This window comes from Anoplolepis gracilipes, chromosome 6 (genome assembly GCF_047496725.1).
Source record: "Anoplolepis gracilipes chromosome 6, ASM4749672v1, whole genome shotgun sequence".
Taxonomy (NCBI): Eukaryota; Metazoa; Arthropoda; class Insecta; order Hymenoptera; family Formicidae; genus Anoplolepis; species Anoplolepis gracilipes.
Window position 1 is genome coordinate 7,301,510 of NC_132975.1, and position 26,247 is coordinate 7,327,756.

At 32.9% G+C, this 26,247-nt stretch overlaps 1 protein-coding gene across 9 annotated transcripts in view; it reads left to right on the forward strand.

Moving 5' to 3' along the window:
• The first annotated feature begins 107 nt into the window (after positions 1–107).
• Positions 108–26,247, forward strand: part of Shal (potassium voltage-gated channel protein Shal) — a 114,918-nt gene continuing 88,778 nt past the window's right edge. For 8 of the 9 annotated variants that reach the window (XR_012046964.1, XR_012046962.1, XR_012046963.1 and 5 more), the window contains exon 1: positions 108–4,161. Coding sequence is in view for 5 of the 9 variants with exons in the window: in XM_072894913.1 (XP_072751014.1) it covers positions 3,047–4,161 (1,115 nt within the window). In the remaining 4 variants the exon portion in view is untranslated. The remainder of the gene's footprint in view (positions 4,162–26,247) is intronic. The other variant, XM_072894912.1, reaches the window with a different exon arrangement.

The window sequence follows — 26,247 nt, forward strand, 5'->3', positions numbered from 1 at the left end:
GAAACGTTTGCCACGTCGGGACGCCGACGCGCGTCGCCACCACCGCCACCGCCGTAAAAATCAATTTAGACCTTGGCTAGGTGACCGCTCCGCGCTCTCTCGGCGCTGCTGCGACGCGGTCTCTCTTCTGCGAGGCGCGACGAGAGCCACGCTTCTCTCTGGAGGTGCCGGGCTACCACCACCGCACCACCAGCGAATCACATAAACTCGGTGCCGGGGACTAAGCTCTGGCAGTCGCGAGCGGCCAACTCATCGAGCGGGTGCTACAGCGTGGGTGCTTGCGACGGTGCAGCGCGCGCAAAGGCGCATTACACACACACACACACATACACACACGCACAACATACATAATACATACACGCTTATTATACACGTACACGGCCGCCACGTATAGACACGAGGGTGTCCGCGCGCGCGCAGCCACGCGCGCGTACGCACTGCTCGCGCGTGCGACGCGTCGCATCCCGCAGCGGGCGAAGCGACGGAGAAGCTTTAGGGAGAGCGACGCGAGAGAGCCGTGTACTCGTGGATGAAGTAGCATCAGCCGGGCTTCATGCAGATCGTAGTGTGCGCAAGCTTACGGAGAATAGCCGAGACGGACGCCTGAGGGGGAAGATCGACGTGCGAGCTCACAGTGCCGGAGCTTGCGGAGACGCGCTACCTTCTCGGGGGAAATACCGTCGTCGTTGAGGCTTTTGACCAACTGGAGCGCTTCCCGGAGTGTCTCCGGGATCGGCGAGTCGACTCGTCGCGAGGAATGTACGTGTAGAGTCTGACAGATTGGATGCGTCGCGGGAGAAGCACGCACGTCACTTGCGTAAGAGAATTTTGTGATCGCGCTCCGGCGATTGCGAGGAAAGCCACGAGGAAGAAGTCTGGGACCATACCAAGATAGACGCTGCGCGGAACAGACTCTTGCGCGATCGAAAAGAAAATTCGCGTACGCTGTCAAAGTGCTCGATGATCGAATGACAAACGGGCTCTCTTTTTGTTCTAACGCGAAGCATGGCAAAACTTTAAAAAAGCAGGCCGGGAAGCTGCGAACGCTCTTCTTTCGTTGACTGTTTGGTGTCTACTCGTAAGCATTTTCTCCTCTATTCTAAAAGCAGCTTCAGCGAGGCTTTATCTCTGCGAATTTCAATTTCGTGAACGAGTGAGCGAGTTTACGATTGTTCACCCGGGTAATAATACCTAAAGGCTTCGTAGCAAGAAATTCTTCTCATCCTTAGCCAGCTGGCATTCACGAGCGGACAGCGCTTTGAAGGAAGCTGACATCTCGATACATAGTGTCTTAAATAATATTTTGTAAATAGCTCTCTATATATAATAATAATAATAATAATAATAATAATACATGAGCTTTATCTGAAGAGAAATTTTAAAGAAACTATAGTCTTTTCGCAATTCTGAATTTATTGTCGCGTAATCATCTTCAGCCTTTGAAACGAGCCTTCTCATCGTTAATAAAAAAAGTTTTGTTACTTGTTACTGATAAAGCTTTCCCGACTCGATAGGATCACGTATCGAGTCCATTTCATTGACGAACGATGTCGTCAATAATCGCCTTTTTGGAGAGTGCACTCGAAAAATTTACGTAAGGTTCGGACGAAGAGCTTGCAAGCTCGAGAATGTAGTGTTTTAGGTGCTTGCTGGCGGAGATTCAAGCTCAGACTGTCACACGGTGGCCAAGCGAGCCGAAACAGGTGGAAGATTTCCGGCGCGATATTTCCGAAGAGCACCACGAAGAGCTATCGTGCGACTATCGATGATGGTGGAAGGCACGTTGCCAGAACACGATTGGTTAGCCCGGCGCGCGTCTCCGTTCGACTCGTGCTTTGCTGCTACGTGGCGGTCCTCATTTCGTTAAGCTTCATTTTTTTTTCTCAAGAAGGAAATACGGAAGGAGAGAAATTCCTTGAAGAATGCCAGGCGTGAAATGACGAACCTCGGGCTGGTGCCCGATCTTAGGCTGCCAACGCCTAAGTCGTCATTGTCGTCGTCGCAGCGTAAGAGAGGCAAATGTTGCTTAGCCAATTGTTAATGCGTCTCTTCGGGATATCATTGCGACGCGCGAAACTTATGACGACAAATACGGCAAAGTCTTGATTTCAATATCTGCATCTTGAAGAGCAAAAACGACGACAAGAAATTTTTGAAGAAATTGAAAATTTATTCCCTGGAAGGGAAGAACTTCGTTTGAAAGATTAAATGTAACCACGACGAGTAGATAAATAAATAGATTCGTAGATAAATAAGTAAAGAAATAGATGGAAGTAGAACGGTTGCCGATCGCGTGGAAGACGTAGCAAGTAGAGTTCTAAAATGTAAGAGAATTAAGATCGGGCTAGAGAAACGGTTTAGAAGCTGAGAAGAACTTGAATTAAAAATAGAGATTAGCAGCGTGATTCTTTGAGAAATGTAGGCTAATAGTCATACTAGTGATCGCGCGGCGGACTTGAAGAAGCATGAATCAAACGAATGTCAGCTTAAGCTGACCTAAGAAGAGCCGAGGCAAGAAGTGGCGTGTTTGCCATAAATTAGAGAGAGAGAGAGAGAGAGAGAGAGGGAGGGAGGGAGAGAGAAGATCTTTAATTTTAAAGAATTTATTGGATCTGAACTTAGAAGAAATCTTTGGAGAGCTGCCAGTTGCAAATGCAAAAAATCGTTTCAAGTTTATTGCAAGAAAGGTATTTAGAGATCAAGATATCGAGATATTGACGAACATTTGAGCGGTGTCATAAATTTCATTTTATAAATGCCGAACCGGCGAAAAAAAAATATATTCTATTCAATCGAAGAATCTCACTTTTACTCGAAGAAATTATTTGCGATAATAGAATCGATGCGACTCAAATCGTGGATTTTAGATTTGTCGTAGCTCTAGATCGCCATTCTAAAGAAAGAGAGAGAGAGAGAGAGAGAAAGAGCGAAGATCTGCAGACATATCGTGAGAGTCGATTCGGCAAGGCCGAGAATACCGCCGAAGTTTCGAGTAATATCGATACTAGCTCTTCCGCTATCCTGAAGAAAGATTCCACCATCAAGTATGGCCTCGGTGGCAGCGTGGTTGCCATTTGCCCGGGCTGCGGCGATCGGCTGGGTGCCGATTGCCACACATCCACTGCCACCGCCGCCGATACCTAAGGATCGGCGCAAGGCCGATGACGAAAAACTGCTAATCAACGTGAGCGGCCGTCGCTTCGAGACGTGGCGTAACACTCTGGAGAAATATCCGGATACGTTGCTCGGTTCGAACGAGCGCGAGTTCTTCTACGACGAAGATAGCAAGGAGTACTTTTTTGACCGAGACCCGGACATTTTCCGGCACATTCTCAATTATTATAGAACCGGCAAGTTGCATTATCCGAAGCACGAATGCCTGACGAGCTACGACGAGGAGTTGGCGTTCTTCGGTATCCTGCCGGATGTAATCGGTGACTGTTGCTACGAGGACTATCGGGATCGCAAGCGTGAGAACGCCGAACGGCTGATGGATGACAAACTGAGCGAGAATGGCGATCAGACCCTTCAGCAACTGCTCGATATCCGGCAGAAGATGTGGCGGGCATTCCAGAATCCGCATATCTCCACCGCCGCGTTAGTCTTCTACTACGTTACCGGATTCTTCATCGCTGTGAGCGTACTGGCGAACGTGGTGGAGACCGTGCCGTGCGGGAATCGTCCGGGTCGCGCCGGCACCCTCTCTTGCGGCGAACGATACAAGATCGTGTTCTTCTGCCTCGATACCGCGTGCGTGATGATCTTCACGGCCGAATACCTGCTGAGGCTGTTCGCCGCGCCCAGCCGGTGCAAGTTCGCGCGCTCCGTGATGTCGATCATCGACGTGGTCGCGATATTGCCCTATTATATCGGGCTCGGAATCACCGACAACGACGACGTATCGGGCGCGTTCGTGACGTTACGGGTGTTCCGCGTGTTCCGTATATTCAAGTTCTCGCGCCACTCACAGGGACTACGAATTCTGGGCTACACCCTGAAGTCCTGCGCCTCCGAGCTGGGTTTCCTCGTGTTCTCGCTCGCGATGGCCATCATCATCTTCGCCACCGTCATGTTTTACGCGGAGAAAAACGTCGACGGCACCAACTTCACCTCGATACCATCCGCCTTCTGGTACACCATCGTCACGATGACTACGCTGGGGTAAATATTGTTTCCTATTGAATTTGTTACAATGAATTGTGATGAATTTTTTACATGTCAATTGCAAAAATTATATCGCTGCAAGTATGATACATGTTTATATATTAATCTTTGCGCATTTGTTTCTCAAACGTTTTATTTCTCAAATCTTTCCTTTTTTATTATTATTTATTTACTTGATGAATTTATTTTGATATAAATTTTTTATATGTTAATTGCAAAAATCATACTGCTGCAAGTACATGTTTATTACTGTTTATTTCTATTTATTAATCTTTGCACGTCAACATTTGTTTCTCAAACCTTTTTCTTTTCAAATCTTTCCTTTATTATTATTATTTTTTTATTTTAATCGATGTAAAAATCGCACAACTATTAACGTTGGAACAATTATAAATTGTGCTTTTTTTTCTAAGGGCGAATCATACTAAATCTCGTACGCTCATTAGAAATTGCGTTCTAGCATTGCAATTGCAATGTTTTTTCCACATTTTTTCTTTTTCTGCATGTCAATTTATACATGTCATTGATCTTATTATATAATATTTATAATTTATACAATTTTATTTAAACACACTTGTTATCTTTAAGAATAAGAAATAAGATGAGTTTTTAAAATAATTTTTTAAAATGTTTGGAAACACATTATAAAACGAAAAAAATGATATCATAGATGTTGAATTTGAAAAGTTATTCACATGAGAGAACTGTTCGATATATCGATTCATGCAAATTTTGCTCTTACAACCCTCTCAACACAGCAATAGAGTATAGCATATAGTGTATTTATAATGCGATAAGTTATGTGCATATGATACGTAAGTGAGTTGTCCATCGAAGCATGAGAGTTCGAGTGTTCGACACAATCTGGCGACCAACTTTAGCGTCATTATAACTTTTTAACGAGATCGTTGCAATCCCTTGTCTCTGTATAGCTTTTTGCGCGAAACTTTGGCAATTCGTATTTCGCACGCTTTGAATTATTTCGGTAATGCTAGCTTTGTCGCGTTTCTTTTCTCGAATTATTGTTACTTTGAGGGCACTTGGATAACTCATAAATCTTAAAATTTTTTAAAATTAAAAATTTGGATTTATAAAAAACTTGAGATTTTGTTTAGAACTTTGAGGTTTTATATTCTTTATTTTTTATAGCGTTGATACACAACTTACGTCAGTTTAAAATCATTTATATACGGTTTATATAGAATATATATATGTATGTACACATATATAAGTATAGATTTGAATATAGACTGATTTGCATATCTGTTTTTTGTCATATTTGATTTTTTTTGAATTATTATACGTTTGATAAATTCGATTTTTTATAATATTTTTAGAAAAAGGCAAATTAATTTGCACGACGTTCATTATATAACAAGCTTATATACGATTATTCACGATCTATAATATAAAGCACGATTTCGTTATGAGCCGAATAATTATCCAATCTATCGGATAACGAGCGTAATAAATTCCGTCCGGCGGAAAAATTAGCGTGCCCTAAAAGTACCATATTCGTGTGGAATTTAGTGCCTCATAAAATCTCGCTGCGTTCGTTAAGCGTTTCCTTTCTTACTTTCTAGGCTCGTTATCGGAATCGAGCGCGGAAAAGTCTCGGACGTTTTTCTTTCGCCCCTGCGAGCGACGCTTCGGAAGCGCCGTTTGTTTCTTCTATTTCACGACACGGCCGCTATTTTTATCCGACCGAATCTATGCCAATGTATTTTTGTTGCGTTTTCGCTCGGACAGCTGACAATCATGCTGTAATTCGAGTCACCGGGGACCGCCTGGTATAGTTGCACCTACTTGTTACCAGCCGCGCAATTTTAAACAGGTTTATCTAAACCGTGTTCCGTCGGCAGCACTTTTTCTTTACATTGTTGTCAAATACTGGACGACGTCCAGACTATTTCGAAAATGTTATAATGCGGGAAGTTGGAAAGTTCTGTGCAGTTCGTATCGATCATTGAATGCGAGCACTTAGAGAAAGAAAAGGTGAATTAACACTGATGATAGTTGAATTGACAGATGTAGGTCGTATTTTTTTTCTTAAAGATGAATCTTCCATAAAAATGACATAAAAATACACATGATAATAGAAATAAATCTGTGACTATAATACTAAAATCGGTCAATTTGACATAATTTTTAGTATTAAAGATGAAAACACGTTTGTGTAAATTATGTATTTCAATGTTTAATTTTGCAATTCTCTAATTTAACTTGATTTATAAAATTTATTTAAAACTTCTCAAGGAATATTATTTATTATTTTATTTATTTTGAAAGTTTGATACTTTAATTGTTGTAGTATTTATACATATAGCTGTCTCATATGGCAAAAACTTATTTTTAGTTTTCCTTCAGAATTTAAAAAGAAGAGCATGTCAATAGTCAAAAGATACTTTGTATGCAAATTACACGTAAATTATATGTAAAACTATCTTGTGTTTTTCATGTAGATGATGTGTAAGCGCTAAATTCCGTAGAACGCCAAGGTTTTCTTAAACCACCGGACACGCGCGAAGCTCGTAAAATAGTGCTAAAGATAATCTCGGCATAGATTCGAATTTAATGGATAATGTAATGTATATTCATGCCAGGTCCGAGTAGAAAAAATCTGATTTGTTGGCAAAGCCGATAATGTATGTATTTGCTATCTGCTACTTTTTCGTCTGTCAGAGCTGCCTTAGAATTTATCTTGCGTGTCTGCAGGACAGGTCACTTCCTTCAAACTTTAACGAGAAGGATCAACAGGTGCTTCGAGGGTTCGCCTAGTTTGTACCTCTAGTGATCCTTTTTTAATCTATAACGACCAAATAGGGTCTGTCGATACGAATTAACTTCGATCAAGGCTTACGTGGACATGGGTTAAAAAAAGGAGAAAATTGTGGTATAAAAACTACGCGAGAATTTTCCCAAATGAAAGCATGTGCGGGATTAGTTTCGCGAAACTTTTCGCTTATCATAGGGATTTTACGTGCCTCGTATATTGACGAGACGCCCCAATTCTATAACTATATTTTTAATTTTTCAACGTTCAAATCTATTTTGATTAAAAACGCAGATATTATCTTACGCGTATGCGAAGCACAGATTTATCGAATTAACTAAAAAGTTAAAATAAGTTGAAATCATTTTTGCAATCGAAACTATATGACTTAATTTTTCACTAACACTTTATATAATCATGATACTATCTTTCTAGAGAAAATGTATACCTACTTACAATGATATACTTACAATTTATACTTACAATGATTTGAATAAATTTTGAATGTATCATTTAGTGGCACATGTAAATTGGAAATAGGCCTAGTATTGATTATACAAACGGTTTCTATAAATAAAAATAAGTACGTATATTTTTCGTGAACAGAAATAGAATCTTGTAGAAATATTTCTATATATTCTTCTCTTTGATTGTCATAACTTAATAATGTTCTCTTTCTTTTTCGAGAAATACGTTTCAATATAAACCAAGTTTTATAAACTGTAAACTAATAAACGGGTCAACACATTTGAGATGGCAATAAAAACGGCCATAAGAAAATAGCGGTCACATTTAAGTAAATGATGAAGTTCCCAGAATTGTCTTCTTGCCTCGTTTCATATATTGCTTCGACCTGCAGGCCGCGTGAAAATTTATTCGACCTTTCTCGAAACAAGCATCGCGTGCATCACCAGCGTACAACAAGGTGCGATTCTCGAGTAGCTGGTCGCGTAATTTATGCAGCGCTATTCAACCGCGTTATTTTTAGTGCAATAACCCGTCGTATCTTACGCACACATCTTTTACACATACGTGTGAATTCAATGATGGACGTTATAATGCAAAAGTGTGGAACAGCTGGTGAGAGCGGATCTAGAACGGAGATTGTGAGAAATTCATGTGTGGCATATGGTAAAGCGAGCAAATTTAATTTAACATGCGTCTGTGGTCAGTGCCGCGAATTTATCGTCATGGACACGATTCGTTCATTAGGAATTCTTTTAATGCTTTTTATTTCGCATATACGATATAACATACTTTGTGCATGATATAGGAAAAATTATCATTTTTGTGGACGTAGCTATGTCAGTCGGAAAAAAGTCATGATATTTTTCAGTTTAATCCGTTGAATTTAAAATGTGCAGTACGATTAAATAAATACTTGTATTTCTCTGTCAACAATCTTTTTCTTCAGAAAACAAAAGAGAGAAAGATATTAATATCATAAAGTGAATTTAAAGCGGAGAAAGGCGACGAAAGTTTAACACCATCCAATGTCGAGAAAATTAAGTAATATATAACGGGAGTATCGTGAATATCTAACAAGTTGGGTATTAACTTTCTTGGGCATTAAATCACATACTACGAAACTTTACTTATTGCGGTACTAAGTCTATCAGCGCAATCTAAGTCTACCTTTATTGTCTTATCTTCATGTAAATATTTTAAATTTATGCGCGATTAAAATTAAAGCGATTACTTTGGATGCATAAAATGCGTTTATCGATGGCTCCTAGAGGTAAAACGTTGTTGCAAGTTCACGTGAAGCGGATAACGGTCGTCGTAAATGAGACTTTAACAATGAAAAGAGAAATGTAGGAGCCTTTAAAGGGTCTATTTAAGATCCTGAGAATGCCGGCCGAGTGACGTTATTCAGTCTGCTGTAAGTGGGACACAGTCTCCCAGATCTCAACGAGTTTCGTATCACAGTGCCTTATTCAATCTACTCGGTGCACTCTATCGGCCAATCTCCCGCCAATGGAATCTATCGAGTGTGAATTCGCGTCGCGACGTGAATGAAAGTTGCGTTCGATATGACAACTAGATGCGTTTCGCGATCGTACACTATCTAAATGATAATGCATGTAAAAATTTTGAATCTTTAGCAGAATAAATATATTTATTGATAAATGTAAAGTCATATTTCCTTCCTATAAATTTGTCAAAAATTATTGATAAATTTTTACCGTAACACATGTTGATTTTTAATTGATTTTATGCAGATTTTTACTGTAAAATAAATTTCCATTGTATGATACACGTTTATCGCTGTCTTTCTTTCGCAATATTTGATATTGATTTGATAATTTAAATTGTGAAAATATATTTTCACGATATTACAATATATTATAGTATATTTTAGCAAACGTGATATATATTATTTAACTTTTTTTCGTCGTACTCTGATCGGAATTTCTGTGTCGATATTTATTTGTCTCGCAAAACAACGAGAGCGTGACAAATTTTTTAGAGAGAAATTATCGAGAGAAAATGGCTCGGGCATGCAGCTTTACTGCTAAAGCCGCTATGGATGTAATGTGCCCTGAGGCAACTGCATGATTATATTATAATACGTGATGCATATACAAAATTGCGCACAAATCGGAAATAATGGATAGTAAAATATGAATCAACAGGCGTTAATTAAAAATTAAGTGACTCGAGAGACATAATACAAATTATTTCATACCATGTTATTAAGATGAAAATATTTATATACATATTGCAAAATGTATATAAATATGTTTATCTTAATAATGTTATATGCATACTGTTATACAATCTAAATTTTGTTGTACGTACTCTCATTTAATATCTAGTAATTTTTTTCAAATACGTGTAGGATGTCGTAAAATAAAACGAATCAAATTTTAGAAACAGAGGAATTCTTTGAGGAATTTGGAATCATTTTCGATTCGTCTGACACATTCATATTATCGCAAATCGATGGACGTGTCCACTTTCCGCAAGAACGAGCTTAGGAGAAAGAATGGGTTATACGACGGATAGCATAAGGATAAAAAGGGTTATCTCTTTTGAAAAATCCCTTTAGTCTAAGGGGCAAACTGATAATATCAGATTTTTTTACGGGATTTTGAGCTTTGCCAAATCGACGAATATTCATCTTTCTTTAAAGAAAGCGAAAGTTTCCACGATTGTTCGATTAATTTTACACGACACGTGCGTGCGTGCGTCGTGTAAATCATATCATACATAAGAGCAACAATGCTATTTCTTTTCGGGATCGAATCGTAGTCTCTCTCTTTCTTTCTTTTGAGGAAAGTTTTTTTCTTAAAACGCACAGGCGCGGCCGCTTCTCCTCGAGAGTTTATTTAGGTCGCGAGACGGGGGTGGATTAAGGTGTGCACGTAAAAAATAAGTACAAGGGCGAAGTTCCTCGAGTTTTGTATCCGTCGTCATTGAGCTCCGAAAATAAAATCTCTCGAGTCTATACGTTATACACTATGAGCGCGAGATCCTCGGGAGATCATAAAAGGAGAATCCTCGAGAAAAGCAAAATTACGAGATAATATAATGTAAAATACAGTGAGATGTTATAACAAACTTTTATTTGAAGCTGAAGTTATTCTGATTGAAGTTTTATAATGCTCAATGCATCGTCTTGATGTAGGCATTGATGTAAAGATTCAGTTATAAACTCTCTCTATAAAATCTTTGTTCATTTGAATTGCACATTGCATTAAATTATTTATATATTTTCTGTAACTTTTTATATTAAAGTATTTCTATATTATATTTTTTATGTGCTTTTCACTTAAACAATTTTATTTATTTTATATAATTTATTATTTTATATAATATTTATATATAATTTGAAAATTTATATGTTATATTTCGAAACAGTGGATCTTCTAATGTTATATATTTTTAAATTGATGAAATTATTTTAATGTCATTAAATCAATTATAATAGACTTTCAAGTAAATTTAGTTGAAATTAATTTTAGACTCAACACAATTTTAGATTCTATATATTCTTCTTTCTTTTGTTTAAATAATAAACAATCTCAAAGAAATGCACAGCTCTTCTCGGTTAAGTAACTAATATAGCACATGAATAAAAAATTGTGTTGATCAAAGACAATGACGGTAAACGATGATGTAAAAAATTAACCGTTGTCGCTTTTAAAGATTTTTTTCCGGGGATTAAAAACTCTAGATACTATCGAAGATTCGTTCGCGCGAAGTTTAATACGAGGTGGCTTTAAAGTGACGTTGATGCGTACCTTAAGGGCGGAAAATAGGTCGGAAGGTAGTGCAGAGAAGAGAAGGGATTGCAGGCATCGACAAACACTTTGCCGTGTCGAGAAGTCTGTGATTGGCGTATCGCCAAAACACAGACTTTCCAGTCATGTTAATGCGCGCTTTTTTTCTCAGCTCAGTGCACTTCCTACAAAATCACCTCTATTCTCTCTCTCTATTGTACGGCGTGAAAACCGCAAGATCTAAGAGTTGTTTGCAGATTAAATTAAAGAGAAAACTACAAACTGTAAGACTGTAAAGTTATAACGTTTACTTTAACCCTATAATTTCTGATTTCTTTTTATTTTCTCATTCTTAATTTTCTACGTATTACGTATCTTATTATTGATATAATAATCAAAATTTTACACATGTTTTATATTACGCGAATTATAATTTTTTAATAAAATGTTTAAGAAAAAACAATTAAAAAAATAAGATAAGTTTTCTTGATATTACGTTTTGAAACTATCTTTGTCAATATAATGTGCAATTGTCAAACATTAATCATTATCTTATTTCCTACAAAATCGCCTCTATTCTCTCTCTGTTGCACAGCGTACAAGCTGCAAGAGTTGTTTGCAAATTAAATTAAAGAGAAAACTACAAACTGTAAGACTGTAAAGCTATAACGTTTACTTTCCCCCATAATTTCTGATTTCTTTTTATTTTCTCATTCTTAATTTTCTACGTATTACGTATCTTATTATTGATATAATAATCAAAATTTTACACATGTTTATATTACGCGAATTATAATTTTTTAATAAAATGTTTAAGAAAAAACAATTAAAAAAATAAGATAAGTTTTCTTGATATTACGTTTTGAAATTATCTTTGTCAATATAATAATGTTTAATTGTCAAATATTAATCATTATCTATCGAAATGAATGTATTGCACATTTAATCAGGAGTATTATCGTAATTGGTTCGTCGAATAAACATACCGTTTGTCTTTTTAATCATTTATATAGGTATATTTTCACGAATCACAATACATTTGCTTTTATGTTAAAAATAAAATGATATGACATAAAGCCCTTCACGCTGATAATTGCGCGGCCAATTTCTCCGTCGTCCATCATTCTGTATTATGCATTGAACCGTTTTACACCGTAGTGGCCGCAATATTATAGCTAATTGGCTACATTTGCTAAATTTGTTGCCAAATTATACAGACGGCGGGATTTGTCGAAGTTTATTGCCTTACGCATCGGTTCTACAAAACTCCAAAGAATAAAATGATTTATGCATTCTGATTATATTTTAAATCTGTTTAATCATTCTTGAATATCATGTCGAACAGGCTAATTGTTATTGTGAATTCTTTTATATTTCCGATTACAATTCGATTGTAATATGACAAATAATTAATTAAAATTATTTTAAAAAATTATTTAAAAAATTGATTTAAAATTATTTAATAAGTTAAAAATATATAAATACAACTATATCTAAAAATCTAAAAGAGTAGGCTTTGATAGATCTCTAGCCTATATACAAAAATATAAAAATATTTTTTTCTCTAAAAATACATTTCAGTATTAAGCTAATTTACTTGTTTATGTCAGTTATTAAGTGGCCATAAGCCAAAATCAAAATTGCACCCCATATGGTCGCAATGGTGATGGCAGAAAATTATCACGTTATTTTCTCACCGACCCTTTTCACCAAGGCGTTGCTAACCCTCTGAGCTTCGAGCTCCGGCGTTCTTTAAAATTCTCTCGCTTTCTAAACGTTGTAAGTACATGCTGTTAGTATTGGCATTTCGTGATTGGAATAATAGAGATACAACACAATGGAATGCAGCGATATCAATTAATTGGAGCTAAGACTAATCGAGATTCAATGAAGAAAATTTGGTAGAAACATTTTTATGTCTCATCGATATTTTTGTAGCAATAAAAACATAGAAATATATAAATTAATATATTTTATTGTTATATAAATAAAAGCGCAAACAATTTGAAATTATCAATTTAGTTTTAAAGTAATTTGATTTTTTCTTAACGATACATTAAACAACGGTTCGCTAGCATTAACCAGTTTAATTAATTATGACAAGTACTGATGAATATGAAAAATATCGATGTTTCACTCCTTAATTACGTAAATTTCTTATTTTTGAAAGGCAGAGAGATTGCTCTTTTCTCTTCTTTACATTTTATCAACCCTCACCTACTTTCCACGAGATTGATTACGATTTTGTATCACGTGGCATATATGTAAGCCTTGCCAGAAAAATACTTTGTTTTACGGAAGCATTAAACATTTTATAAGTTGGTCAGCCATTTTTCTTATTCTTTTCTCTGCGTGATTAATTGTATATTTTTACACAATTTCTTCGAGATAGGATTGAAATCGCTGACATGATATGTATTATATATTGTATTATGTTTTACACCAACACGAAATCTCCATTTTGTATTGACCATGACTTAATGAACATGACTTAATGAAATTAGTCGTTGAATACATAATTACGCTTGCTTGTTAACGTTCCAACCAATAATGATATCTACGCTAAATGCAGTAAAAAAATGCAAATTATTTACAATTGAATTTACAAATGAATCCTGTAAATGTAATGATGTATATAAAATTAATATAATTAATAGATTAACTATTAATATTGTGCACGGTTCCTTATATGTATAAAAGATATGAGGATCTTAATTGCAATTATATTGAAATGAAGAGACAACAATCTTTCTGTGATTTGCAAAATAAACGAAATAACATTAAATTTATTTCTCAGAAAGAGACTCTTAAAAGTAGTTTTGATAAATATTTAATTAGAAGCATTAATTGACATAAGAAGAATAATTAAGCAATATATATGATTTTATCCGATAATAAATCTTTAGTAATTTTTTAAATTTTGCGACAATTTATAGTATTCCGTTTAAAATATTGACTAAAATTATTATTTAACGGCCACTTTTGAATCGTATTTCCGTAGTTTAGCCTTAGTCGACGTTATTTTTCGCAGCTCAAATAAAGCTTTCGCGCTAAATTTCCGGAAATGTAAGGCCTCCATAGTTTTGCCTCCAATATCCAATCTCGTTTTCTCTCTCGTTCCATATTTCTTCCTTTCTACTGTGCTTCGCGCTCTACTCGAAAATATCTATCGTATATCTTGTTCAATGGAAAATCTCGTATCTTGTTGATAGAACAAATAAAACAAAAAATGTATGATTTATACTTTCAAATTCGCAAAGATAACGCGAATATACATGTCTTTAACAATAACTATAGTTTATACAAATACACAAACTTTATTGCATCCTTTGCAAATTTTATCTTTGTCAACATCAATGCAATATTTTACTTTGCACATATATTTTATATAGTCAAATTTTATTATAAAAATTTGTTGTATTCTGCTGTTATATTATAATATATTAAGATTATATTAATTGTGAATGTTATATATATTGATTTACATTAATCACGAGGGGTTGGTCACTAACAGTTATAATGTACAAAAATTATCCTTTGATACGGATTACCCTTAAATTATACCTCGAATTACTTAAGATTACCTAATAGTATCTCAAATTAAAAATAAATTTTGAAAAAGAAATTTTACTTTAAATTATTTTAACGCTAAAGATTATTTAGATTTACCAAAAATAACCTTGGATTACCCAAAATTTTGCTGGGATTGCCGCTGAATTACTTAGCCCTTGTACAAAAATTACTTCAGTGACTAACCCCTCGATTAATTATTATTAAACATTTAAATGAGAAAACTTTAATGAGAAAAACTGTACTAAATCTGTTATAATTATAATAAACTATTAGTTTAATAATTAAGCAATTACGAAAAATGATTTTTGCCAATAATTTGAGTTCTAGAAGTAAAAAAATCTAACATTACCGAGATTTGCATAAATTGTAAAATAATTTAAAGTATAAACTATTCAAAATTCTAAATATTTCATATTTTTCTTACATTATATAATAAGGCGTGCAATATATTTTTTAAGATTCTTGAAATATCATGATATATTGCGAGATTTAATATACTTCCTTTTCAAATTTCATCAGACTTCGTTGAACAAAATGTGTAGATAGAGAAATCAATGGTTGCGCGTGATCCTCGTCGTTTGTCATTAGCGTGAAACATTGAAAAATGATTTCCGCAGTCTTACCGAGACGCTTGACGCTTGTCAGGCAAGCAGCGACGACATGGTTTGATTTGTAATTCATGAGCTCAACGGGATGGATTACTGCTCGCACTGATCCAAAAAAAAACACCGAATGAAAAAAAATTGTTTCCTTAACTTCCGCGTTAACGCTCTGTTAAATTCATTAACTTCGGGAAAATTCATTGCCTCGGCTACTTACATTTTGTTGCTAATAGAAAAGAGAAAAACGTGGAGACAAAAGTCATCGGTCCGTACTTCTATTAGAACAAAGAAATTATCTTGAAAATGTAACGAAAATGTATTTCTATTTATATTAAATGTTGTTCCACTTTTTACTTCAGTAATTTAGTTACAATTTAATAGGTTTAATCTTCTTAAAAGTTTACTCCAATTTGATCATTTTTAAGAATTTGTATATTTGGCTTGAATCTGATTTTGATTCAAAATTAAGTTATAGCAAGTCGTAAGTTATGTTATTTGAAAGTTTTATAGAATCTCTGATTGTCCTTAAGGGACGTAATTCTCAGGAGAGAATAAATCTCGCCGTTTCTCTCTATCTTTCGCCCTACTTTAAGTGTATAATTTTGTAAGAATTTTTTAATTTGCATAGTTGAGTAGGTGTATGAGAAAGATTATGAAAAGTAGTATAACTTATAACTCTCTCTCTCCTTTTCTCTTTATCGCGGTTATCAAATCTAATAATTTAGATAGAGAAGCAAAGAAAATGAAATCAAGCGTTTTGATTTTAATTTTTATCTCATTTCATGCCTGTTTGTTATATTAAATATAAGTTATATATCAAACGTATATTTTATTAATGAAATTTGTTTTTTTAATTTACAAATACACAGAGATTAATATTTATCTTAATTTTGACTATAATGCATATTTTGCGTGTCTTTAATTTACACAAACATTAATCTAAAATATATGCATTATATTTATTTTTATTATTTTTAATTCGATTGCATAATCAACTTTTATATTAATTTTTATATTTAAAAAGAAGCAAGTGTCTGTACATAAAAGATTGAGATTTCTTTCGGTAATTTTTGTGCTGATTAAGTTGACAGTAAATATGTTATATTTGACTCGTACAATGCTTCTATCTTTTTTTGTATTTATATATTTTCTCATTTTCTTCAATGTCAACTCTTCTTTTCCCATAGAATCTTTTCATGGCCTTCCGGCATCTATGTCTCTATCGATCTGCCCGGCCGAGGCCGTGTACAAGGCCGGTTTGGGCGGGGTCATATCAGGAGGAAAGAAAAATTGACAGCGATGAGTCGATGCTTCAAATAGAGAGTTTCGAAACTTGATTTTGAGCACAAGAAAACAACTTTTTTCGTTGGAATCCACTCTGTTGTTTTCAAAAAATAAATGCCATGCGCCGATACGAAGCGCCGTTTTTCTTGCGAAAAATTAGCAAGAATTTCACACGCAGTATAATAGTAATTTCTGATAATATCAACATTTAAAAAAATTTTTGATAGATTATTTAACTTAATTTTTTTTCTTATTTAACATTAATAGGAAATTTTGTTTAAAAATAAATTGATTAGGATTTACATAAGAGTTTATATCTATTAAAAAAGGAATACTATTGAGATGATTTTTTTAATTATTATATTCATATATTGAAAATAATATGTCAAGCGCATATAAAAAATGTGAAATTAACTAAATAGATTCAAATATATTCGGTCGAAATGAGAACTGCGGGCGACATAATCGAGCATATTTTTGATGCAATTACTCTCGGTTATATATGCAAGGCAATCTGGAGAAACTTTCGAATCTGGAATAAGTCGGATTGCCCACGAAGTGACCCAATTGCTTGGTGCTAACATGCTCTTCTAAACTATGGTATTAAGTTCCAGTCAAATCTCAGCTTGCATTTGACAGAAATTTGGTTCTTGGTCTTCCTATCCTTCTCTCTCTCTCTCTCTCTCTCTCTCTCTCTCTCTTTCTCTTTTTCTACATTTTTCATATAACTTTATGTCATTAATATAAATTGCATAACTGATGCTGATTTATCATATTTAATCATGATCTGGGTTGATATATAATTTCAGAAATGTTTTTAATAACTTTTTCTATTGAGAGGAGTATAGTTATATACTAAAATTACGTCGCAAAAACTTTCTGTTATATAAAAAATACAAGTTCAAAAGTTGTTAAAGAAGTTGTTGTTTCAAAAAAACTTTATCTTAGTTTTATATATCTTTTGTTATAAATATTTTTATATAATGCAATATTGTTCTTATATATACGATAATTATATTGTTTAAAATTTTCCCTTACGCGTGTGTTTAATTATTTTCTCGTTAGTTTAAAAAGTATAAATTTATTTGTTTGTTAATATAAAAGAAAAACAAAGAGAGAGAAAGAGAGAGAGGGGGAAAGGAAGAGAGGAAATCAAATGAAATAATCGCTAGTCTGTGGAAAAAAAAGAATCGATGGAATCTCATCGACCCGGGATTTCGAGTCCAATTCCGCGACAATTTTTCACGCTTGTCCGATATCGCTTTAAAACGGTTATCGCGTCGCCGTTTCCAGCCGATAGTGACCGACTAAAAATAATATTTCCACTCGCGCACCAGGCGTGACATTTAACGGTTACTCGCCCACGAATCGACCTGACTCTCTCAAACATAATTACCTTTTCTCATTAGCCTCTTTCATGGTTTACGGTCCGATCGGCCCCTCGACGTCGCAGATAATCACCGCAATAAAAGGCTCACGATAAACTCGAAGTGCTGGCCTACAATGATATTCTGCCATAAAAGTGCTTCACAGCAGCACATTCTTGTATACTTGTTAATTTGTTCCATACAAAGTGTATTACGAGTGTAGTATTGTATATGCTATATAGTAAATACAACACGCATATACACACACAATTATTCTTTTGTACTTTTTTGCTTTAATAGTGTTTGCTTTTAATTTTTATCTCATAATTTTCTGTCACATTAATTTAATTTATATTTTCTTATTAAACATTACATTGTAGTTAAATGATTACATATTTGATAAGAAAGTATAAATTATAATAATTTTGTTCAATAAAATCTCAGCTTATACACTTGGTATTTTTCCTAATACATCTTTTTATCTTTTAAAGGGTTTTTAATTGAGGCTATAATGAAATCGATAGCTGAATAAGCTAACAGTCTCACACGGCTTTCTATTGTATAGGTTAGCACGTTATTGCTTCAAGCCTTTCAATTATACTGTAATCCGAACAATTCTATCTGTCTACGTAGAACGTATATATATTTATAGGTAGAGATACTGTCAATCTAATTTTAGATCATTGTATCTAAATGCTATCTAAATGGACGAGAATTTATAGAATTTTGACATTTGACAGATTACAGGTTACTATGAACATATCAATGTAGTATCGATATATTACATATAAACTATTTTTATTTTGAATAAAATTAAAGATTATATTTTTGAGAAAAAAATTACATTAGTTTTTTCTCACAAAATTATTAAATCTATAAGAATAATTTATTTTCTTTTTATATTTTTATTTTAATTTAATAATTAAATCAAGAAATCTTTCTCTTTTTATTTATTTATAGTACTTGTATGATACATTGTTTTCTTAAGAAGTAATAATCAGTTTTTTAAGAAGTAAAAATCATTTATATGTCGCGTTGTAAAGCGTTTAATTATGCTTTGGTTAGCCTCTATGACATATTGGCGTGAACTAAACAGCCGTAGGGTCAAAAACACGCAACGCAATTTATATGCGCGCTAATTGTTCAAGTTTGGGTACTTGAGAAATTTCCGTACTATCTGAAATCTCGTGAATATATGGAATTACGCAAACAAATATTAATCTGGTTGACCCAAAACATCGTAGAATATAATTTGATATAATAGCAGCTGTATTCTACGTATATAATATAAACTTTTGTAAGAATTTGAACATTTATTTTTTTATTTTATACATTGTTTATTTTTTTTATTTTATCTAAAAATTTTGCGCTAAGGCAGTCATCCTGTACATACACTGTACATTATAATTCGAAAGTTAATGAAAAAGGAACGCTAATTTAATTAAAGTGCAAAAGTAACTAACGACCGTGAAAAGATCTTAATTGCTTTTACTAATCTTGTTGCGTGCTTTCGGATAATAGCGTCGCAATCGCATGGTACACGCCATCGTGTGAACTCAGATGGTTGCTAATATATTACAGGATTATGTCACTATATCCGTAATTCGAAAATAATATGGATTAAATTATTACGTGTTCAGCACATTGGAAATAGTAATTATAACAAACGAGACCCAAGATGGAATAAAAAAAAGTGCAACTCATCAATTACTTAAATGTTTAATTTCGATGCATATTCTCTAACTGAAACTTGTTTAACGATGTCAAATATCTTAGAGAAAATTAGAAATAATATATAATTATATTAGAATGGCATTTTTTAATAAGGTATTCTTTATCAAGCAAAGGGGAGTTTGTTTATTTTTACTTCAATGAGATAATTTTGCGGAATCGATATTTTTATCGCGGAAATTTTGTAGACTATATTGAAAGGCGTACAATATATTGATGTTAATACAATTTTGACCTTCGTTGCAGTCAGAACCAAATCTGTTTATTTGACTTGAGTTGAAATGCGATGCTAACATCGTGTGTCATTAAAGTGTTTTCAGGAAATCGGTATAGGAACCATCTCCCCCAAGTACGGTCCGCGCCTTCTTCGGATTTCTCTAAAATCTTTTGGTTGTCTGCCAAGGATTGTTAAATCAGATCTGACGATTTGTATGTACGTAATATAATCTAGTTGTATTAATACGTAACGTGGTGCAATGTCGGCCGTCTGTTTATCCGTTTATTAGAATATTGCATTTCTCCGCCGGGATTTTCTCGCGATAAACAACTTGCCTTAAATTAATTTAGCTTCGTGATCTTTCTTTTTTCCGCTTCGAAATAAGATTTTATTTTTTTTGCTAATTTTTTTGTATGCGAAAAAATAATTTCTTCATTGCTGTTTTTTTTCATGGCAATAAGCGTATATTTCAATCATCTTTCTAATTTTTTTATGCAATTATCTTTCTCCTCTTCTGTTGTTTCTTTCTCTGATAATCCGATTGAAAAACAGCTTTTATTTTAATTGTAAAATATTTTTTTATTATTAAATGATATTACGCTTTTGCGTTAAAAGCAGATAAAATCAAATGAAGTAAAATTTTATTTTTCAGCAACAAATTACAATTTAGTTGATTAAATTATATGTTGAGGTTCTTTGCTGGAAGTTTTTTACAGTTTTTAGCAGAAAAGTTAATGAATATAAGTAATAATTTGTTTTTAATTGTTTAATCGTCGAGGTAAATAATAACTTTATGAAGATCACTCTTAAGGGAGCGCTATATTTTTCCTTCCTGATAGAGAATACGAGCATTTCAAGGTTGTCCCAAAATTATTTCACGAGGCAGAATTTCCCTTGAAATTTATTTTCCTTTCATCAAAACTCATTTCGCAAAACATCTTTCTTAAAGATTAGCCTGTGAAGCTATTATTTGCACCAATCACGATTAAGAATAAATTATTATCTTATTAACTATTTTGCTATTAAGAATCATAAAACTGTAGTAAATATTTTTTATGATACTGAATGCTATGGAATGTTATAAAACAAAACCGTAAATAAATAAAGTGAAACTTTCTGGCATAAATAAAATTAATAGAGTATAATACATAGGGTAAATTCGGGTAAGATAGCTATAGTTTTTTAAAATGCAAAAAACATACTTTTATTTTTGTTATTTTTTAATAGTGTTTGGCATATTATCTTCACTGAAGCTTAAATTACGTAATATTGTCGAAATAAAAAGAAAAATATTTAATAGAAATTTCATATTATCAAAATAGTACAATATAAGCATTGGCCATCTTATCCAACTTTTAAGGAAAAGATGACCATAGTGACGGAAAGGCGGCCATAATATTTATAAAAAAATGGTGAAAACAAAAATAAAAATTATAAGTCATATAACAATTTATTATATATCTTTATAATATGTCTAACGTCGATTACGATAGCTTAACTGTAATTTATTCGTTATAATAGTTTTTAGTGGACAAATGAAAAACTTTGCAGGTAGTCAAAAGTACAAATATGATATAAGATTTACAATATTGTTATTTCGAATAATGTATACACATAAACTACTGTAAATATCGATTATCTTTGATAATGACTAAAAAAGCGCACTATGTAGCGATTCTTGAAAAAATTACAGCTTATGGCCATCTTTTCCGCATGGATCATATCCGAGTTTACCCTATATTCTTAATATTTTTGACTATACTATATTTACTTAATATTTTCAAGTGTACTGTATTACTTGGTTGTAACATTAATTAGCTCGTTTTACTATTTTTCGATGATTTCTAACTGTTTATCTAAAATGGGAGCTCTGATCTTGATCATTATCATATTAAAATACGTATGAGTTTTGAACAAGCTAGTAGACTTCAGTAATTAAAATATATCTGCAAAAAGTATATTAGAAACGATGAAGTTACTTCTAATAAAATATAAAAGTTCTGCCTTCTGCGAGTTTTACGACTCATACCATTACAGCAATAATTTCACGGGAAATAAATTCTAAACGCCGTAAAAGTTCCTTTATACGACGAGTGAGCGCGATAGACGTCAATACTTAAGCCGCGTTATAAAAAATAAAGTAGTATTTAACCACGGAATTTTTTAATTATGGACATTTCGAACATATTAAAGGTATATTGATACTCAAAGTTCAGAAAGTTATTTTAGAAAAATAACTTGCGTCACCGTGCGCACGTTACTTTTTTTTACCTTGTTATCGATAATTTGCTTGAAATATTACTTTCTTGGATTTGTTATATTAAATATCTTGTATTGAAAGAAAGAAATATTATATTATATATCCGATAATTCTAATATCTTTTTTTTTCAAGGTGAATTCGTGTTAAGTGACGAATATCAAATAATAATCGTTTTATGAGAGATGTTTTATCGCAAGAGAAAAATCTGCATACATAGAAATCCCGCAGGAAATTTGTGCACTCGTGATATAATGCGGGCATCGCCCGTGTAATAATCCTCATTCATAATAACGCGTGGCTGCAGTTTTGCGGGCGACGAACGAAGTATGCTATTGTGGTTTCGCATGTATCGCCTAAATTCCTCGTCGTTGACTCCGTCAGGTATTTGGAATCGCGACGCGCATCTGGTGTGCGATTTTGATTAACGGCAGCAATGGCGGCGATTTGTTGCATCCGGAAATAACGCGCGGCGAAAATGAACTCCGATGCACCGGTCTTTAAATAATTTACTGCGCAGCAAAAAAAAATTTGTGAGAATCCTGCGATTTCGCACGATGACGTAGCTATACTTTCCTGTAATATATATGTAAATATTATCGATTGGTTGTTCAAAAAACAAGACAGTTTGTTACGAAATAATTAGTAGAGACTCAAACTCCTCCAGTAAGTTGTGACACATTTTACGATGTAGTATTTACGATATGATTTGAAAAAAAAAATCGTTTATCGTATAGATTTAAATTGCGAGAGAAAATTTATATTTGATTCAGTTTCGCGTATCAGGCGTCATAATATGTGATTTATGCAATAAACATCAATAAACCTCTTTTCGATAGTATATTATCATAATAATGATTCGAAAACAATTACGTAATAGGGTAATAACGGAGTTAATCGATTGCGAGATAGTCGTGAATTCGCGGAACCATTTGAATCCTCGATCACGTAACTATATTCTACTAATATTCTGATGCTTTCGGATGCTGGTTTACTCTTTGGCGATCATTCTGACCGGTGAAATAGGTTATTGCATGACTGTTAAAACGATCGTACAATGGCGTAACCGATGCAAGCAGGATCTGATCTTGCGCTAATAATCAATTTCGCACGAAATCGAAGATGATAAGATCATCGTGTTACTGTCAATCAAACAATGGGGGATTGATAGATTTTTTAACGACATCGCAGATTGATGTTGACGTTGACATGGTGTGTTGGTATAGCACAGCAATGAGAATTAAAATCTATCTTTGGAGCGATTTTATATTAAATTTATTTTAAATTTATATTTATTAGTACAAATTGCTCTTATTTTTAATTTCAAATACGTATATATTTTTAGATTTTTTATTATACTAAGTATTGTAACATATTCTTCAGTACTTTAATATAAATATAAATTAATATAATATAAATATAAATTAACTTTTTATCTAGCGGACTCCTAATTTAGACCATGTTATTATTGTTTTTCAGATTCATTCAATTAGTTGATTAAATTAGATTAAAATTTGTGTTCTTCAATAAATTTAATAAAATTTATATCATAAACCATTTTAACTTCATTTAAATTGATTAATATACATAGATATAATATACATAAAATACAATTTGCTTTATATGTTGTATTTATTTGTTAATAAATTAACGTTTCGACATTTATCACATACTTGATCTAAAATGCGAAACTTTTAAATTTGCACATTTGTCACTTATTAAATATGAAAAATCATCTCTCTCTGAATTGTAATTCTGATGTATGAATTTGATGACAGAAATTTATTTTTATCTATATTTTTTATTGGAAAGGAATCTTTTACGTCATTGAGAATTATATGGGGATAATCATGATTCAATATCTTCTTGCAACTCAATTTCTAAAACCATCCCCGTCTTTTATTACTCGATCTCCTGATAACATCTCAATAAAGCCATTATCATGCTACTCGATCGGCAAAAGTTTTTAACTTGAAAGAAATTATTTACGCTTGAATTATCAACTCTAAATTGTATATAAATTACTTGTTTATAGATTTAAACACATAGACAAAACATATCTTTTTGTTTTCTCTATAAATTTATTTATGGACATAGAAAATTATCTTTCTTTTAAATTCCAAGTCAATAAATCTTTTTTTCATTAAATGTAGTAGTGCCTATACATTATTATTAAAATTAATATTGTGAATAAAATTCTTAATTGAAAAATATATAAAATAATTTGTTTTTTCAAAAAGAAAGATATAACGATTGCATTGAATGCATTTTACAACAGCAATTGATAAAAATTGTAATATCTTCTTGTCAAATCATTATTAACAGAGATTCACATCCATTGAATTTCCTTGAATTCGCAATTAGGGTATCATAGATCGTCGACATTGATGTTGAAATAGTCTTTCCGCGGTAGACCGCATTATCCGATTAATCAGGAACTTTGCATGATGGCGCTTATAACATTCTGAAGTTAGACAACTGTGACAGATGGAATTAGGATAGTTTGCAAGGCGATTATTATACATATTTCTATACTTTTGATTCTATTTTTTAATCCCAAATATTATAAAACCTGATGAAATAAAACTATGTTAATAATATTTTAAGAGAGAAATTTTCTCTTTGTATGTTAAAATAAATATAGAGAAAGTTATTTTTATAAAGACAAAGTTTTTTTCCTGGTACTTCAAAACTAGAATTGTGTTAAAAGGATAATAAATGCTTGTTTAAATTCTTAAAATTGTTATGAGAAATGAAGGTTATTTTTATTGGAGAAAATCATATTGTTTCATTTACGTCTTTGTTTAAGAGTTTCAATTAGATTAAGAGCAAATCGCAATTATACCTATTACTTAAAAATTAAACACCGCTCTTAATTAAGTTTTAAAGAAGAAATTAATTTTTGTTGCGGATCCTTTTATGCTTCCGTTCGCGAACGCTGAAATAATCTTTGCGAAGGCGCAGGTGTGGATTCGCGTACGGCCTCGGATCGCCTAGACCTGATGCTAAATCCGCTTGTCGGTACAAGCAGACAGGTGCCAGCCGATGTCAAGCCAATCCTCTCTTCCATCTCCTTTTACTCCTCATTCTGCTTCACGTGCCGAATAAATATATATGGATATGCCATGGCGAGCGATAGCTTAAAAAAGAGAAGCGAATATGTTTGCGCGATCGTGCTAGTTGTCTTTACCTGCGAAACGAATGTAAAATTGTCATATTTTCTCGATGCTTTAGTTAAATCGATGATATTATAGTAATAACGTCTCTTATCTCTTTGGTAGAAAAAAATAAATTTTTAGATTAAAGTACAAATATACTGTTAAGTCATATATAATGCATTATTGAATTTATGCGTGTTGCAAGAAAAATAAGCGTTGCCAGAATATCTAATAAGAAAATCGATATATTAAGCGGCATTTTACTATTAAGTTCATTCTTATTATTTATGGAAAAGGAAAGGTTTTGCTTTTTAGTTGTGTCTTCTATTGATACGGTAATTTTTTGTGAATTGTATAAATTGATAACTTTTTTTATTATATATAAAATTTATGTTTGATTGATTTTTCTTAATTAAAAAGTTAGCTACAAAAAAAGAAAAAAGTATATATATATATATATATAAGAGAAAAAAAATATTTTAAAATATTCGTATGTGTTATAATGTTTTCTGTAAAATAAAGAAAAACATATTTTTTCCTACCGCCCTCTTTTAATATAAAACAAGGGTATAATATAATATTTATGTAAATATTATATTATAGCCTTGTTTTATATTAAGAGAGGGAAGTAGGAAAAATGTTTTTCTTTATATTACAGAAAACATTATAACACATACAAATATTTTAAAATATTTATATAAATATTATATTATACATTTGTATTGTATTAAGAGAAGGCAGTAGGGAAAAAATGTTTTTTCTTTTATATTACAGAAAACGTTATAACGCATACAAATATTTTTTTCTTTATTTAACAAATAAAATATGATTTAATCTTGATGTGTTTTAAAGACATGTCAGCTTTAAATAACAGAATTTCTTTTTTATGGCGCA